General features: G+C 45.9%; 1 protein-coding gene across 8 annotated transcripts in view; it reads left to right on the top strand.

The window, feature by feature from the left end:
- RFFL (ring finger and FYVE like domain containing E3 ubiquitin protein ligase) overlaps positions 1 to 17,226 on the top strand; it is a 35,596-nt gene that overhangs the window by 15,659 nt on the left and 2,711 nt on the right. For 3 of the 8 annotated variants that reach the window (XM_079325034.1, XM_079325037.1, XM_079325035.1), the window contains 5 exons: positions 2,440 to 2,624; positions 6,520 to 6,924; positions 15,208 to 15,294; positions 15,615 to 15,822; positions 16,969 to 16,992. In XM_079325034.1, the coding sequence (XP_079181160.1) occupies positions 2,445 to 2,624; positions 6,520 to 6,924; positions 15,208 to 15,294; positions 15,615 to 15,822; positions 16,969 to 16,992 (904 nt within the window). In that variant the 5' untranslated portion in view covers positions 2,440 to 2,444. Of the gene's footprint in view, positions 1 to 1,344; positions 1,467 to 2,439; positions 2,625 to 6,519; positions 6,925 to 15,207; positions 15,295 to 15,614; positions 15,843 to 16,968; positions 16,993 to 17,226 lie in introns of those variants that run through there. The other 5 variants (XM_079325038.1, XM_079325041.1, XM_079325039.1 and 2 more) reach the window with 3 other exon arrangements.

The raw sequence follows: 17,226 nt of genomic DNA, 5'->3' as shown, positions 1-17,226 counted from the left end.
CTTTTGGAAAAATGTTACAAAACCGAGGACAGTCCTGGTTGTTAAGTTGTTTGTTTATGGCATTTCCTTTCTATGCTTTTGTAGTTGAGCAGGATTAAGGTTCTTCTAAAGCAATATCTGAGCTTTTTGTTGGCCTTTTAATTCCTGGCAATCACAGAGCTACAACCCCAGCTGAATGCTGAGCTCTGTCTTATTTTATCCCAGCTTGTGCGCTGCCTTGTGTTTTTCTTCCCAATGTTTGACATGTTGCAATGTTCCAGAGTGAATAAATGAGCTGTCTTTTTTTTTAGGAAAGCAAAGTTTTTGGGGGCAGGCAGTAGCATTTGTGTGTTCTGTTATCGTGGGTGGCCTTCAGCTTGCAGGGGTCCTTGAAACAGGAAGGGAGCTGAACTCTGGACACAGTTTTCCACTGCTGTGAATGCTTGTTGGACTGTGCAGCTTTCATGTTGTTTAGATTTGTGATTCCTAGGAACAAATTACACCTCCAAAGAGCGTGATTTCAAGTAGAAATTTTGTATTTTTGCAAAAGAAAGGCTCTGTTAACTTCTGAGTGGGACGGAGAGCTTGGAAATTACCATGCAGAGAGAAAAAGGGTAATTGTTTCTTTTATCTGTGCCATCTAAAGTGCGTGTTTGATTGCAGGGCTAAGCTAATACAGATGGATGATGGAGTATTCCTGCTCATGCAGTGCTTTCCTCCATGTATTTATTGGGATCTCATTGCAGCCAAAGTGCAATCCACACTGTTTATTGAGGTCTGCTTGCCATCCCGAGTGTCATTTCCAGTGCAGCCCTGAGCACATCAGGCACACAGGATTGCACGGTGTGAATGTGGAGATTTACACTTCAGCACTGCAATGTGCTGAGCCTGCAGGGAGGGCTCCTGCCTCACACTGAGGGGTTTGAAAGGCTCTGCCCTGCCAGATCCAGCCAGGTTTTGAAAGGATTAAAGATGCCACTAAAGCAAGAGATACTGGAACAGCACCAGAGTGCAAATGCTTCCCAATTCAAGTACATCAGCCCCAAAGATTCAGCTTAAAAAAAGAAGATATTATACCCAATAACCTTTAGGATTCATACCAGCCCTGTTCCCTTGGGAATCTGGAGTTTCACAGTGGCAATGAATTAGCTGTGCAGCTGAGAGATGTTTTATTTTCAGAAGTTTATAAAATCAAGCAGTTGCTGAACACTATCAGTGAGGGAGCTGATTTTTAAGACATAAAAGGAACAGTTCAGAAACTCCCATTTGACAGCAGAAATGCTGAGGAGACAGTTTGTATTCAGTTTACCTGTAAGTGATGGCACATGGTGTGTGCTCCAGAAACTGAATGCCCAGATGAATTCAGATTTCTTTGTAAACTCCCAAAAGCAAGTTCAGAGCAGTGTATTTCTGGAATATTGCAGCAGACGTGGGCTGAGAAGACTTTGGAGCTGAGCATTTTGCATTGGATTGTGTTAGGATTTTTGGTAAGTGTGTGTGCATATGTGTGTATACATATAAAGTTGACTTGAAAAAATAAATAAGTGATTTTTGTGCCTCAACTGCAGGTGTTTTCCCAAGCAAGGTACCAAAAGCAGTATTTGATTTTCTTACATTGCTGACATTGATCTGCTGTGTGATGATTCAGCCTTGTAAAGCTGTAAATTCAGCTGAGAACTGCAGTGTGTGAAATCAGTGGCTCGGCTGTCCTTGCTTTTATTTTATCTTTTTGGATTTGTAGCTGTAAATCTGTAGAGGGATTTAGGATAAAGCTGAGGAATAGCCATTTATGATCCTGCTGCTGATTTTATTTAAGAGTTCTGTTGCCATAATTTGAGCTTTTGTGTTCTTATCCTGATGCATTATTATATCCTGATAAGTATTACAGCTTATGTGCAATAGAAACAGCCTGTTACAGCAAACTTAGAATCTGATATAGCCAAGTGGAACATAAAATTTATCTTATCTTCACTGTAGTCTCTTAACTCTATGAAGTTTTAGTAATAAAGATTTCTTGATCTTTATTTGTCCTTTCTCACCAGAGCTGCATGATGCTGGGCTGGGAGTGTGGGTTTGTGTGCATTTGTCAGAGAAGGATCAGAACTGGCCAAGTGCTGTTAGAAATGAGCTGTGGGTGGGTGTCACTACATTTCAGAATGCTGATATCTGTTTATTGCAACTGCATGCTGTCTATTATACCCTCTACAAAGTTTACACTTCATTCATGGTTACAATAAATCATTGGTGTAAAACCATCTCCACCTCTGTTTTTTCACAAACCTTTTCTAAAAATACTCTTCCCACCTGCAGGTTTTCTTTCCTGCTTATCTCCTTCTCCTCTTGGTGTCCATGCTTTCTTGACAGAACAGCTTTCAGGCAGTGCAGCATGGTGGGCAGCTGAGCTGCATTTGCTGTTTGCAGTGCCCAGAGCTGGAGCTCTGACAGAGTTTTCCCTGGCAGGCACCATGTGGGCGAGCTGCTGTAACTGGTTCTGTGTGGATGGCTCCCCCGAGGAGATGCAGCCGCCGGCGGCAGCGCCAGCACAGGCCTACTCCAACCCTGGCTTCAGCTCCTTCCCCTCTCCCACTGCCTCTGAGCAGAGCTGCAAAGCCTGTGGCAGGCACTTTGACAGCTCCTCCAGCAAGGTGAGTGCACAGCTGCCCTGCCAGGGCACTGCTTTGTTTCATTTTACACATTTTGTACTCGGAGCCGAGCGCATTCCTGCTCACCTGCTTCTGGTTCATCCTTAGCAGACTTCCCCAAACTGCTGATCATCACACTTATTCAAATATGAGTTATTGAATTTCTTATTGAAAAACACTAATGTCCTTTAAAAATATTGTGGCAAGAAGTTTAATAATTGTGCTTTCAGTAAAGGAAGAGCTGCCTGTTTTCCAAACTATTGTTGCTCAAACTAAAAGGCAGTGAAGTTTTTTGAGGATGTGTATAGAGCTGCTGAGCAAAAATAGCCCCAGACCAAACCCAAATCTATTTTATCTTACTTGTAAACTTGATTTGTGTGTATATAAATGCCAAAATAATTGGTACCACAAGACTTAATTTGCGAGCAGACCCTGCCTGGGGCATTATTTGGACGTGGTGGGTCCTTTAAAGCTGCTTGAAAATGTTCCAGTGAGGAAAATTGTTCTGAGTCCACACTCTGTGACTTAATAAATGTCTGATCTATAGTTACTGAGCTTAAATATGTGAGAATTTAAAAATAATGGTGAATTCTGGCCACAGCCATTTTAAATTTTATGGGAAAGTTCATAAATTGGTTTTCCTTGCACTGTGTCATTTATGCATGGGGACACACATCTGAGAATGGTGAGTCTTGGCAGAGCTGCTGCTTTCTACTTCCAGGACAACAGGGAATTTGATGCATTTTTGCACTGAGAAGTGCAGTTGCTTCAGGAATCAAACTCTGGTGAGGTATTTTGGGGTGTGTGAGTACACTGAGACTTCTGCTGGTGCTGGGTCAGCTGCAGTGGGGCTGTCCCTGCTGGTGACTCTAATGTTCTCTTTGACATTGTCCTCATTAAGCCACATGTCCTCACAAATACTTGTAGGGAGAGCTACCCTGGACCCAGCACTTGCTCTTGGGCATGGCTGCAAATTAGTGAATGGAGATGATGCTGAAATGAAACCATTTCAGGTGGTTGTGAGCTCACCAGCAGAACCACAGCCCTGTTTTCCCCAGTATCTCCTGAATACCTGTTCTAAAGGAGCAGTGTCTTGTACAGAGCCATCAGTGGCTCCAGGTGAGCTCTGACTGGGGACAGGGAAAGCTCTGCTGCTCAAACTGTAAAGGATCTGCTAAAGCTGTTGAAAACATTGCTGCCCTCAGCAGCTTCCCCCTTTTCCTGTGGGATCTGATGGCTGTCCCTGTGCTTGTGCCCAGCTGCTCCCACCCCAGGCTGTCAGGGAGATTGGGGCTGAGGTTTGTATTCTGTATTCCAGAGGGGGCTCCCAAACCTCCTCCCACCTTCCTGCTGCCCCAGCCTGGTGACTGCAGGTGGCAATGCTGGAACACTGCAGGAGGGGCTGCCAGAGCTCACCTGCCAGGTCTCTGAGAAAGTGAAAACATCACTCAGAGCACACTGGTGTGCTTGTGAGCCCTGCTAATTCCTCAGTGCTGTTGGGATAGAGGGAAAAGTGTATGAAAACTCCCTGTGCTGCAAGGACAGCATGGAAAACTACATTCTTTCCTGGGAGGGAAAGGCAGCACCTTTGAACTCCAGTGTCCATTTAATGTTTATTCTGAAATACAGGGGATGAAAATCAATTCCTTCAGCACTTGACCATAAGGATTGCCTAGATTACTTAAAAAACCCCAAACCAACAAAACCCCCCACATAAAGCATTCCAGGGCTGTCTGAGCCTGCTGACTGTGCTGTCAGTGAGATGTGGCCTGACCTTTCAGGAACAAGTGGGAATGTACACCAACATTTGGAGCTAATCCTTCTGAAGAGACCAGTGCCTGGAACCACTGCCCTTTCAGACAGAGTCAGTGAAGTTGTAAAAGCTGCTTGATGCTGAGATGTTGCCAAAATGTCCATGTTTAGGCTCTTGGTGCTCAGATACAGGCTGAGGAGGTTTGTTTTTTTTTCTCTGAAGGTAAATCCTGGTGCTGAGCTGCTAAGTCAGATGTGCCTGGGTTTATTTTCACTTCCCAAAGGTATCTCCTTGGATAACTGAGGCAGGATTACTGTTAATTGCAAGGACATGTTTGGTAGAACAGCCCTTGTGCTGTGTTTGCTTTCTGATACCTAAAGATGGGAATGCTCAAGTAGGGGTTTTCTGCCTGGTGAAAAGTCCTTGGCAGTACAGGGGCTTCCTTTGGAGCCAGTTTGGCAATCTGGTTTGGGGTTGTTTTGTGTAGTTTTTGTGTTGTTGGGGGTTTTTTAATGTTAATTCTTCTAATTGCTCCCATGTCAGAGAGGGGGAATTCAGAGGGCAAGTGTTACCAACAGGGTTATTTTCCACTTCTCTGCCTTTGTGGATTTGTTTTGTTCCCCTGCTCTAGGCACACATAGCCATCAATTCCTGTCTCTACCCTAAAAATTTCCTGAGGAACAGGATTGCTCCTGCAATCACAGGGTCACAAAAAGTCAATTACATATTAATTATTTTTATGGTGATAAAGTTAAGGCAAACTCCTCCAAACTGGATGTCCTGTGGAAATTGCCTTTCCTGCCTTGCTTTGTGATTGCTCAAAACCACTTTTCCTTGGCAGGCCCCCAAACAGCAGTTTTGAGATGAGGTTTCAAGAGTTTCTCTCTGTGCTAGAAATTTTCATGTCTTAAAATGCTTGAGCAGGAAATTGGGATTCTTTCCAGTAAGTGTCACTGTGAGTGTAGTACAGGCTCTAAATGAGAGGCCTGGAGGTTTCCTGGGGGGCAGGGGGGGGGTTCCAGGCTCAAAGGGGGAGCAGAAAGAGCTTTTGTAAGCAAGTAGTGTATTTACACCCTATAAAACATCTGCTTGCTTTCAGCTGGGAAATGAGAGATGTTCTTCAATCACTAGAGCAGTTCATAAACCAGTTTTTTTTTTTTTTGTTTGTTTTTGAGTTTGTATTTATTGCTTCTTCAACTCCACTTGTGTGTTTTTCATTGCACAGCTCTGAAGGATCAGGATGTCAGGATTTCACAGAGCTGCTTGGCTTCTCTGAGACTGTGAATTAGCAACATTACAGTCACTTCTTTCTTCCCTCAGGACTTTTTAACAGACACATAATGTGGCTGTTCTGCTGCTATTCCTATTGGAAAATGTAGAATTTGCCTTTCCAAAGGGTTGAGCAGTGAAGTTTCTGCAGAAGTCAGCATGGCCTGTGAGTGATTGGAACTTCTGAAAATCAGACCCTGAGTGACAAGATCAGAACAGTATCAAATATAAACATTAACAACAGAGTTTTTAACTGTCTGTGAGATAATAATTCTAAAACTTCCAGCACTTTATATCTAGCACTAACTGGTATAAAGTGTGTGTACTGTTTTCAAATAATCTGGTTTTGCATAAATAAATGTCAGATTCTTTGACATCTGTGAGACCTTGATGTTCCCTGTCCCTCTTATGGTGAAACAAAGATTCATTCTATGATTGCAGCAAACTGGAGGGCAAAAAGGAGGGAGGAATGTCATACATAGCAGGTATTTGTGAAAGAGAATGTTTTTAAGTAATTCCCTCCAGTGCTGGAGCTCCTTAGTGCACAGAACAATGTGCACATCTAGCTGGAATTCACTTACAAGTCTGTTGCCTCAATCTCCTGATTTCCTCTGGCTTTAACTGAATGAGCAGGTGCAGAGAATTCCTGTCCTGTGAGGGAATCTTGTCAGGATATCCCATTTCATTCAGGGTAAATGGAGTGGGAATGGTGCTTCTCTAAGAGCTGAGAACCTGCTGATTGCTCAGGGATCAGTCCTTTTCCTCCTCTAGGAACATGGGTGGCACTTTTTCATGGGCTGGAAGGTTTTGAGTGTGCTTTAAAGGGCACGGGCTGGCTCTGATTCTGGCTCTCATTCCTTCCCCTCTCTCCCCCAGCACATCTGCTTGGACTGTAAGAAGAACTTCTGCACATCGTGCTCAAACCAGCCCGAGGGGGGGCCCCTGCTGTGCCACCTCTGCCAGCGCTTCCGAGCCACGGCTTTCCAGCGCGAGGAGCTGATCAAGATGAAGGTGAAGGACCTCAGAGATTACCTGGCCCTGCATGAGATCTCCACAGAGTTCTGTCGGGAAAAGGAGGACCTGGTATTCCTGATCCTTGGCCAGCAGCCTGCAATTACCCGGGAAGATCAGATAAGAACAAACACATTTAACACCAGTGCCCGTGGACAGCAAGACTTTGTGAGTCACCCCCCAACCAACCTGGCCTCTCCTACCTCACACGATGAGTCCTCAGTGTCTGCAGATCCCATCTCAAGCTCAGAAGCTCAGGAACACCAACAGGTACAGTCTCTGGCCAGAACCATCTTTGGAAATTCATTTATTTCTATTTTTGGATTGACTACTAGGCTGTTGCATGTGGCTTTGCTGAGTAAAGCTGTGACTTGCTGTCACTGAGTTTGATGTGCTGTTCATTATGGAATTGAATTTGGTGGGCAGTGCTGGATAAATCGAGCATTCACTCTCAGAACATCATCACTGCTCTGGGATGTGTTTTCTCTGCTGCTCTGACACTTCCATGGCCACAAGATGCTCCTGTCACTGCTTCCTTTGGTACTTGCTGATGGCTTCTGGCACGTGTTTGTAGGTGTAATTAATTAATTGATACTGTTTTTTTAATTCCTGTGCCAGATAACAGGCACATTCTAAAGCAGTTTTGGAGCTGGAACTGATCAGAGGTGATGCAGATGGCTGAGGTTTTTGGTCTCTCCTGCACTCAGATCAATAGAAGACAAAACCTGAGTCTGTTGCCAAGTCTTGGTTTATGATGAACCTGCAGTTCTGATGAACCTTGGCAGGGGCATTTGAGCTTAATTATTTTTTATTGACCTTGCTTTGTTTGTCATTCCGCTCTCTGCTAAGGGAAGTTTACTCAGTGTTTGACAGCTGCTCCTTGTTCTCTTACAAAGTTAATGGGTGTATTCAGTTCCCTGTGGGCCAGAGCTGTGAAAATGTGTGTACCTTCTGCCTCCTCAGCAGACATATCTAGTTAAAAAGAAGAGTTCTCCTGAGAGAGTGTTTTTTACAAATCATTGAAAGCCATTTTCATTCCCTGCTTTTCTGGATATTGCCATTGTAAGGGAAATTAACCCACAAACACCAGAGGTTTATGTCCAAAAAGGAGACAGAGGAGTCCTTTTTGCTTTATTCGAATAAAGGGAGAGGCCATGGGGCATTCCCCTGGGATCTCTCAAATTTTTGGAGGACGCAGCCTCCCTTTTTATCCTATTTTCCCGGCCGCTTTTCCCTCTCTCTTTCCCCATTGGCTGAGGTACTCGAGAGGCACAGACTTCCCGGAACGCCTGACACCTGACATTCCCCTCTAATGTATAACCCTCCCTTTTAATTTTTAATTCTTGTAGAATTCAGTTTTCCCCCTCCCCGTTGCTTCTTTCATCTTCTGTTACCCAATTTTATTTACCAGCAAACCTACAGTTTGTTTGTAAAGGCAAATCTCTTTTTCCATTCATCAATCAGTGTAATCCCTCTCATTGTTTCTTTTATCTATAGGTGCTAACTTTACCTACCAACAGATCTACAGTTTGTTTGTAAAGACAAATGTAACATTCCTCTCAATCCCTCCTCTTTTATTTTTAGTAATTGTCTTTACAAACTTTAGCTATCATTGTCTTAATTTCTTGTTCTTGTGTCCTTTTTGGTTTGCAATTATTTGCAATGACATCAATTTCTGTCCTTTTGTAGCCATCTCTGGGTCAGTAGGCATGGCTATAACTTGCATCCCCTTGATCACATGTTGAATAAGTTGTATTAAGCAAGGGATCATGCATGGTAAAAAGACTAGAGTTGCTACAGCACATAAGAGGAAAAAAAGCAGTTGTTTAACCCACAGTCCACCAGGTAGCCATGAAAACATGTCCCATTCCCATCCTTTCTATGTTTGGACAGGTACATGAGCTAACTTTCTTATTCCTTTTGCTATTTGTTTCACCACTTTTCTATTGTCATTTATTTGCAAACAGCCGTTTGAGTCATTTAATTTGCCACACACACCCCTTTCTTTTGCTAATAAGTAGTCTAATACCATCCGGTGTTGAAATATTGCATTTCTCATCTGAGCAGATTGGTCAGCAAGAAGGTCAAGAGCTGTAGCTGTCTGGTTACTTACTATTTCAAAGACAGCTTGTAACCTAATTATCCGATTTAAATTATAAATGGGTTCTCTGGCACCTGATATTAATTCACTAGGATTCCAAGTGGCTGGGCCATAGTGTTGTATGATTTGTTCAGCTGGCCACTCATCATTACCCCACTTTTGGCTGCTCCCCCCAGCCAAGAATACACCAATTGACCTCTTTTCCCTGATTAGATCATCATATACCTTGATTCCTAACTGGTTTCCCTGAACTTGTGGTAGCAGAAAGAACAGAGGTCTGATATACCCCACATAACATATTCCTGACCAGTTTGGGGGTAACCTGCGATAGGCATGTTGGCCACAAATCCAGTAATGCCCCTTTAAAGCCCACGTCCCGTTGGCAAAGGGACCTTCCCAATTTTCATGATCTACTGGGGGGTCAAAATACAGCTTGCTTCCTGGGCCTAGTGGTCCCGCAAGAATAGTTGCCCCACCATAAGAATCACAGTATTTGCACTTCCATGCTCCCACATGAGGTTTCCAGCTGCAGTTACATCCCAGATCTGTTTTATTAGATTGGGACCAGAACCTGTTAAAAAGAGTTCAAGTTCCATTCCAGTGTTGCCACTTCCACTGATAGTCACGAACAACATGTGTCCTACTTGTGGAATTATCTCGGGGGCAGCTTTAAAGTTAGGAGTCAAAAAAAACCTTATCCCTCCCCACTGCTTTACAGCCTTCCAAATCTTTCTGGTAAGAATGGTAGGAACACTTTACCCAGCTACCATTTGAGAGCTTAACATGAGTTTGATTCCATCTGCCCTGATATCTGGAACAATCATAAGGAAGGCATTTGGGGGTCCAACAATCTAAATCCAAAGATAAAGTCCAGTCACAAACACTTTTCCCCACGTATATGCTTCCTGTTCTATTTAGACAATAAGTGCCTCTTTCAGAAGAATGAAGCCGCCATGGACTTCCTTCTTCATCCCAGAATCCTGTTCCATTATGGACTTCACTCAGGGTGCTAACCCACCATTTAGGTTTGACTGGGCTGGCCACCCATGGCCAGTTTTCAGATCCTCCTGGCCCCCCCCACAGACCCAGCAATTGCTAAGGTTAAAGGTTTTTGCTACTTCTTCTTCTAAGGTTAAAAACTTATTTTCCCATTCCTGGCCCCATCCTAACTGACAGTATAAAGGTAAGATCATTAAGAGAAACATTCTAACTGGGTTATGTAATTCCCTAACCTAATTTTTACTTTCACGTTGTCTTCTGCACCTGTGGTGAGTGAAGGCACAGAAACAGCTTAATATAAAGGAAACAGTGACAGCAAAGGGCTGGCCCCCCAGTGACTGGAGATCCGAGAGGTGGGATGCCCACACAACTTATTTCAGCAGGCAGTCTGTGGGTAGGCACACGAGGCTTCCCTCGATGTCGACGCACTTGCTACTGCTCCAGTCCGCCCCTGCGGCTTCCCGTCCTTCTCCTCCAGCTGAGATGTCCAAATCTCTGGGGCCTTAGAGACCTTGACCCGAGTGTGATGGGTCCACCCGTGTTCAGCTGTCTTGACGGCTGTTTCTGTGGTCAGCAACACCTGGAAAGGTCCACGCCACTTCACCACCAGTGGTGCTTCTTTATACTCCTTAACTAGGACCCAATCTCCTGGCTGGATGTTGTGAACAGCAAAGTCCAAAGGCAGGGTCTGTGCCAGCTGAGCCTCCTGTCGAAGAGATTTCACAAGAGACAGTACCCGAGACACATAATGCTTCAAATACACATCACTTATCTCTATCCCCCCACTAGGCTGAGAGTTGCAAGGATAAGGAATTCCAAACATTAACTCAAAGGGAGATAATTGAATATCTTCCCTGGATCTGGCCCTTATTCTTCCAAAGCCAGGGGCAGGAGCCATACCCACGGCATCTTGGTTTCTATCACCAGCTTCAGAAGGTGTTTCTTTATTTCTCCATTCATTCTTTCAACCCGACCCGAACTTTGGGGGTGCCAGGGGGTGTGCAGGTTCCATTGTATCCCTAAAGCAGCCATAACTCCTTGAAGAATTTTTCCTGTAATATGAGTTCTCCTATCTGAGTCTATTGCTTCCACAATTCCATATTTTGGAATTATTTGTTCCAGAAATACTTTAACAACTAATCCTGTAGTTGCTGAAACAGTAGGGAATGCTTCTGGCCAGCCTGTTAATTGACATACTATTACCGGAAGATATTTAAACCTTGCCACTCGGGGCATTTCAGTAAAATCCACCTGACATCTCTGGAAGGGACGTACAGCCCAAGGCCTCCCTCCCCTGGCAAGTTTCTTTGTAACCTTGTTATTGGTTTTAGCACAAGTCAAACAACCCTCAATAGTTCGTTTTGCCAAGCTAAAAAGACCCACAGCAGCATACATTTTTAGGAAGGCTTCTGCCAACCCTCGAGAGCCCCAGTGACTCCCTTCATGAAGTTGTTTTAACAATTGTAAGGCCAGAGCTTTTGGGATCCACTGCCTCCCATCCCTTGTAAACCAATTGTTTCCTATTTCTTCTGCCCCACTCCCCCTAATTATCTCGAGTTCCTCTGGTGGGAAAGACAGACTCTCTGGCAGCGGTGCAGCCACTGGGAGCAAGGGGAGGATCCCAGAGACCTCTGGCAACAACGCAGCTCTCCGAGCCTCCCCATCAGCCAATCGGCCTCCCATTGCCCCCCCCCGAGCACCCTGCCTGATGCCCCCCATTGTGGACCACTGCCACCCCCTTTGGCAAACTCATCACCTCCAATAGGCGAGAGACCAAGTTTTCATGGGCGAACGTCTCTCCCCTAGAATTTAATAAACCTCGTTCTTCCCACAGTTTCCCAAATGCATGTATCACCTCATAAGCATATTTAGAATCGGTAAAAACATTCACTGTCTTATCCCGGTATAACTCACAGGCTCTGATCAGCGCATACAGCTCAGCTGTCTGGGCTGACCAGGTGGGCAGTAACCTTCCCTCTTCCTTTAATTGTTTGCCATTCACGATAGAGTATCCTGTAAAACGCTTCCCGTTTATTACTCTTGACGACCCATCGAGGAACACATTCTCTCCCTCAGGCCAGGGATTATCTCTCAAATCTTCCCTAGCTCTAGTCTGGAGATCTATAACCTGGATACAATCATGGCTTTCCTCCTGTCTCCCCCTTTCTTCGGGGCCATTCAAACAGGAGGCTGGATTAAAATTTTCCCCATTTTTAAATTCTAAATCCTCCTGTTCCATTAAACAAGATTCATATTGTAATAATCGAACACTCGTCATCCACATAGAGACTCTCTCAGTTAACAAAGCTTTAATCTGGTGCTAAACTTTTTACAATCACATACCCTCCCCTTGTCAGCCCCTATCAGAGCTGTGGTCACAGTTTCTGCAGACAATGGAGCCAGCCTCTGGCCACTGGGTTAACAACTCAGAAAAACAGGCGACAGGCTTCTGTGTTCCTTATTCTCTTACACGAAAATTCCTTTAGCATGACCCAGCTCAACACCCACATGTAGTTGAAATTCCTTTTCTGCGTCCAGAAGAGCCAAGACCAGAGCACCAACTAATCCATCCCTCAATTTTCCAAAGCACTGCTCCACTTCTGGTGTCCACATCACAACACCAGGACCGCTCTGGGTTAAAAAGTTACACAAAGGTCTAGCCACAACAGAAAAATCCTCGATCCAAGCTCCGCCGTCCCCCACCAACTCCAAAAATTTCCGCAACTCCTTGTCAGTCTGGGGCAAAAATCCCCTGCACTCCTTCTGGACTAACACACTGCAACTCCTCAGTCAGAAGGTGTCCCAAATATCTGACTCTCTCCTCAACCACCTCTTTCTGCTCCCCCTATAACAGCAAATCATCTACATATTGCAACAGCTTAACTCCTGAGGGTGGAGTAAACTCTTAATATTTTCTGCAAAGCTTGCCTAAACAAACTTCGTATATCTCTGCAGCTGCATTTCAGCATAAATCTTACCAGACATTTAACATAAAGATATTACAGACAGTAACACAGACTCTGTGTTACATCTTTTTTTTTTTTTTTTTTTTTTTTTTACTCTTGTTACTTTTCACAAAACTAATTTGCTTTCCCATTCTAGTCATCAAATCTCTTCCCAGTAAATTACAGTCACAATGAGGAGCAATCAGAAACTCATGCTTTTTAAACCCCTCCCACACATTTAGCAAATTCCCATGCCTTTCCCTGTATTACTTGTATTTTCCAGCAAAACTCACAAAATCCTTAAAACAGAATCCTAATCTCTTCACGTACAATCTGCATTTCCCATATATTCCTTTATTCTCGTTCTCCCTTTCTTTATCACACACGGTATACCAGAGTCAGTTTGCGTCCTGTCACAGTGCAAACACAGCTCCTCCCCACCGATGCTCCCAGCGAGCACGGCCCGCAGCATCGCAGGCGGCTGGGCACCCCAAACCTTACGGGGCCGGGGCACCCCGAGCCTCACGGGGGCCAGTGGACACTGCTGGCCCTGCCCGGGGCTGGCGGGGTCAGGCACAGCCCCGCGCTGAGCCCCGGCTGCCCCACAGCCCCCAGCCCGTGTTCCTGATCCCGCAGCTCCGTGCTCGGACCTGCCGCTCATTGCCTCACCCATACCTATCACACACTCCTCCTCAATTCTCTTCCAACACACAAACACTCTCCATCCATCCGCCGCTGTCGAGACCCTCTCTCAACTCCCCTTTTTGCCCCTCAGGGCATGGACTATCGAGATCCCTTCTCGATTTCCCGTATTGCCCCCCCAGGGCATCTATATAACATGGCCTTATAAGCCGCTTTGACAACTTATACTCTGGCCACACAAAATAACAATATTTTTTCCTGGCTTCACCCTTCCAACCCTCCATGGGTTCCCCGTTTCACCTGTGCTGCCCTCCATGGGCGCCCTCCCAGGTGTACCTGTGCTACCTTCCATGGGTTCCCCGTTTCACCTGTGCTGCCCTCCATGGGCGCCCTCCCAGGTTTGCTTCCCCGAGGATCCCATTTTACTCACCGGTGAGATTTTCAGTGGTCCTTCCCTGCGGACTCTTCACGGACCCCCCTGGTCCGCCACTCGTCTGTCTCCTGGACAGTCTCGGGAACCCAATCGATCGCCCAGTGCCAGCCGGCACCCGGGGGAGCTGATCACCGAAACTGGGTGAGGCGCGCCTTCAGCTCCACCGCTGCCTGCTGCCCCGGACGGTGGAAATATCTCGGACACGAGCCCCCAAGTTGTAAGGGAAATTAACCCACAAACACCAGAGGTTTATGTCCAAAAAGGAGACAGAGGAGTCCTTTTTGCTTTATTCGAATAAAGGGAGAGGCCATGGGGCATTCCCCTGGGATCTCTCAAATTTTTGGAGGACGCAGCCTCCCTTTTTATCCTATTTTCCCGGCCGCTTTTCCCTCTCTCTTTCCCCATTGGCTGAGGTACTCGAGAGGCACAGACTTCCCGGAACGCCTGACACCTGACATTCCCCTCTAATGTATAACCCTCCCTTTTAATTTTTAATTCTTGTAGAATTCAGTTTTCCCCCTCCCCGTTGCTTCTTTCATCTTCTGTTACCCAATTTTATTTACCAGCAAACCTACAGTTTGTTTGTAAAGGCAAATCTCTTTTTCCATTCATCAATCAGTGTAATCCCTCTCATTGTTTCTTTTATCTATAGGTGCTAACTTTACCTACCAACAGATCTACAGTTTGTTTGTAAAGACAAATGTAACATTCCTCTCACCATTCCAGTTTTTACCAGCCCTGCTGAATTCCCTCAACTGCCCCATGATACATTTCAGCTTCTTGTCTCGACTTGCATGACATCCTGCTGCAGTTCAGGCTCTTTGATCTTGATTGTTATTCTTGGGCTTTGTAAATATTAACAAGTCCCCACTTGGATAAGTGGGATGGTAACATTACAGTCTCTTTGTCAGTGGGAAAGCAGAGGAGCAGTGGCTGCTGGGGGTGACTCAGCTGAAATTACACTGCTCATTTGCTCAAGTGTTCAAAGCATCTGCCCAGCTTTTCTTCTCCAGTTCTGTCACTGCTGCTCCCTCACTCGGGTCTCCTGTTTGCCCACTGCAGACCCCACTGAGGAGGTGTTTGCCTGGTCACTGTGGAGATCTGAGCTGGGTTACAGGAGGGGCCTGCAGAGCCTTGCACTGAGAGCTGATATCACACCACAGCACAGTGTGACCCTCAGGGAAGGACTGCTCATTTACACATACAAATCTGGTGTGTCTCCTCCTGATCCAGCCTGTTCTGTACTGGGGCTTTAAAGGTTCAGCTTCAGCAAGTGTTACTTGGTGTGACAGGGCTGCACAGGGAAAAGCCTCTGGGAGTGTGCCTGGCTTGTGCCTTGTCCTCCCAGAGGCCAGGGACTGCAGAGACATCACCTTGGAGCTGATTTCCTTGCAGAAACCCAGAGCAGGTGAAAGCTCTATTTCCTCTTCCAGGCCAATGGTCATGTGCCTCCGAGCCCAGCCTATGGAACAGCAGCTGAGAATGCAGCAGAGGAAGCAGCAGCAGAGGATGAGACACAGGTTTGTGTGTTCTGGAATTGGATGGCTGGGAATCCCAGGGGTCCTGTGAATGGTAACTGAGACTGACCAAACCAAATCAACCCCTTCTGTGGCATCATCTTGTTCTCCACATACAGAAAGAACTGGTGTCACTTGGACACCATAGCAGAAATTATTTAGTTCTGTCTCAAGATTTGTGTTTCTCACGGATGAATTCAGAGCAGCCACTTCTCTGTACATCCAAACCCGAACTCCTGCTAACTGCTGAAAGTTAATTGAAATCATAGTTCATGGTGTAGAGGGCAAGAATGATTGAATGATTGCCTGTTTTCTCCTCCCAGTCTAGTGACTCTGAGGATAACCTGGTGCTGGGCAGGAAGGCCTCCCTGTCTGACCTGACCAGCATCGGGGACATCAACGCGCTCTCGGTGCGCCAGCTCAAGGAGATCCTGGCCCGCAACTTCGTCAACTACAAAGGCTGCTGTGAGAAGTGGGAGCTGCTGGAGAGGGTCACTCGCCTCTACAGGGAGAAGGACCTTCAGCATCTAGGTAAGAAACTTGGCAAACATGTGCCTCTTGTCCAGGTTTAGCCTTTTTACAGCCAGCTGTGCAAACAGAACTTACCTTACATCTCTGGTGCAGCAAAGTGAGGAGGAAGGAGGGAGTGTTTGTACAGAGTGAAAGGGGCTGAACTCTACTCACCACTCCTTGCTGTAGTTTGAGGAGAGTGTTCTGGCAGCCCTGCAGCAGCACAAGGGCTGTGCATCCTTCACCCTTGGTGCTGTGCATGCCCCTGACAGGTCCCACTGGGCACTGCCTCAGCCTCACAGCAGCTGGTGGCTGGCTGTACACAACTGGATATGCTGAGCTCTTTTCTCTCACCTGGTACCTGGCAAAGCCAGCAGGGAAATGCCCTGCCCAGGCAGGAAACTGCCACCAAAGAGCAGCTGGGACATTCAGGGCAGTGGCTCCCAGAGCTGCCCAGCTGTGGGTAGCTGAGGTTTCACTCATCACAGTGTTCCTGCTGCACGTGCTGGGCTGCACAGCTGCTGTGAGGGGACACAGATGCACAGAGAATATATCTGGCTTGGTTTTCCAGGTGCCAGTTTGCACTTCAAGGGTTTTTCTTTAAAAAGACACATATTTGTAAATTACTTACAGAAGAAACTTACTTTAAACTTGGATTTCATAGTTTCTCAGTGCTGTCCAATGCAGTGTTGTTTGCTTAAATACTTCTCTCTAGGCTTTGCCTTCTATGGATGATCCAAGATTTAAGACAGCAGCTTTGGGGTTATATTCTTTCATTATCTTGTGCTTTTGATGCAGTTTATCCTTTTCTTTCACTCACTGTCTGTCTGTGTTCAGTCACTTGGTGGTTGTGTAACAGCAGAGGAACTGGCACAAGGGGTTGCTGCAGGTGCAGCACTGAGAAGCCAAATTCTGTCTTAAAAATGGAGACATTCCCTTGGATCCTTTATCTCTGGGAAGCATTAACTGTTCTGTAAGCTCTGTATAGGATAAAGTTTCTTGTCAGTTGTTGAAGCTGTCCTGGTCAGAGCCCAGCCTGAGCCTCCCATGGTGATCAGCAAAAAGCAGCTTTGGTTTAGCAACTCCCTCAAGGCTTTCAGCCCCTGCCTGGTAAAACTTCTCTCCCAGCTTTCCAGATTCTCACCAAATCTCTCTCTTCTCTTGCAGTTTTGGACACTGATGATCAAACTGGTGAGTGAGATCCTTAAGTTGTTTATTGGGAAAAACCCCCAAGATGCAGTCCCACCCCCAAGGCATGTCCCCAAATGCCACATCTACATGGCTTTTAACCACCCCCTCAGGGTTGTTTATTCCACCATTGCCCTGAGCAGCCTCTTTTCAGAGCTTGACAACCCTTTTGGAAATGGGTATCAGGAAAAATTTCTGTCTAAAGCTCCCTGGCACAACTTGAGGTCTGGCACAACT

This window comes from Erithacus rubecula (assembly GCF_903797595.1).
Source record: "Erithacus rubecula genome assembly, chromosome: 22".
In the NCBI taxonomy this organism is placed as follows: domain Eukaryota; kingdom Metazoa; phylum Chordata; class Aves; order Passeriformes; family Muscicapidae; genus Erithacus; species Erithacus rubecula.
Note: the sequence above shows the minus strand (reverse complement) of the source record. Positions and strands in the feature narration are given on the sequence as shown.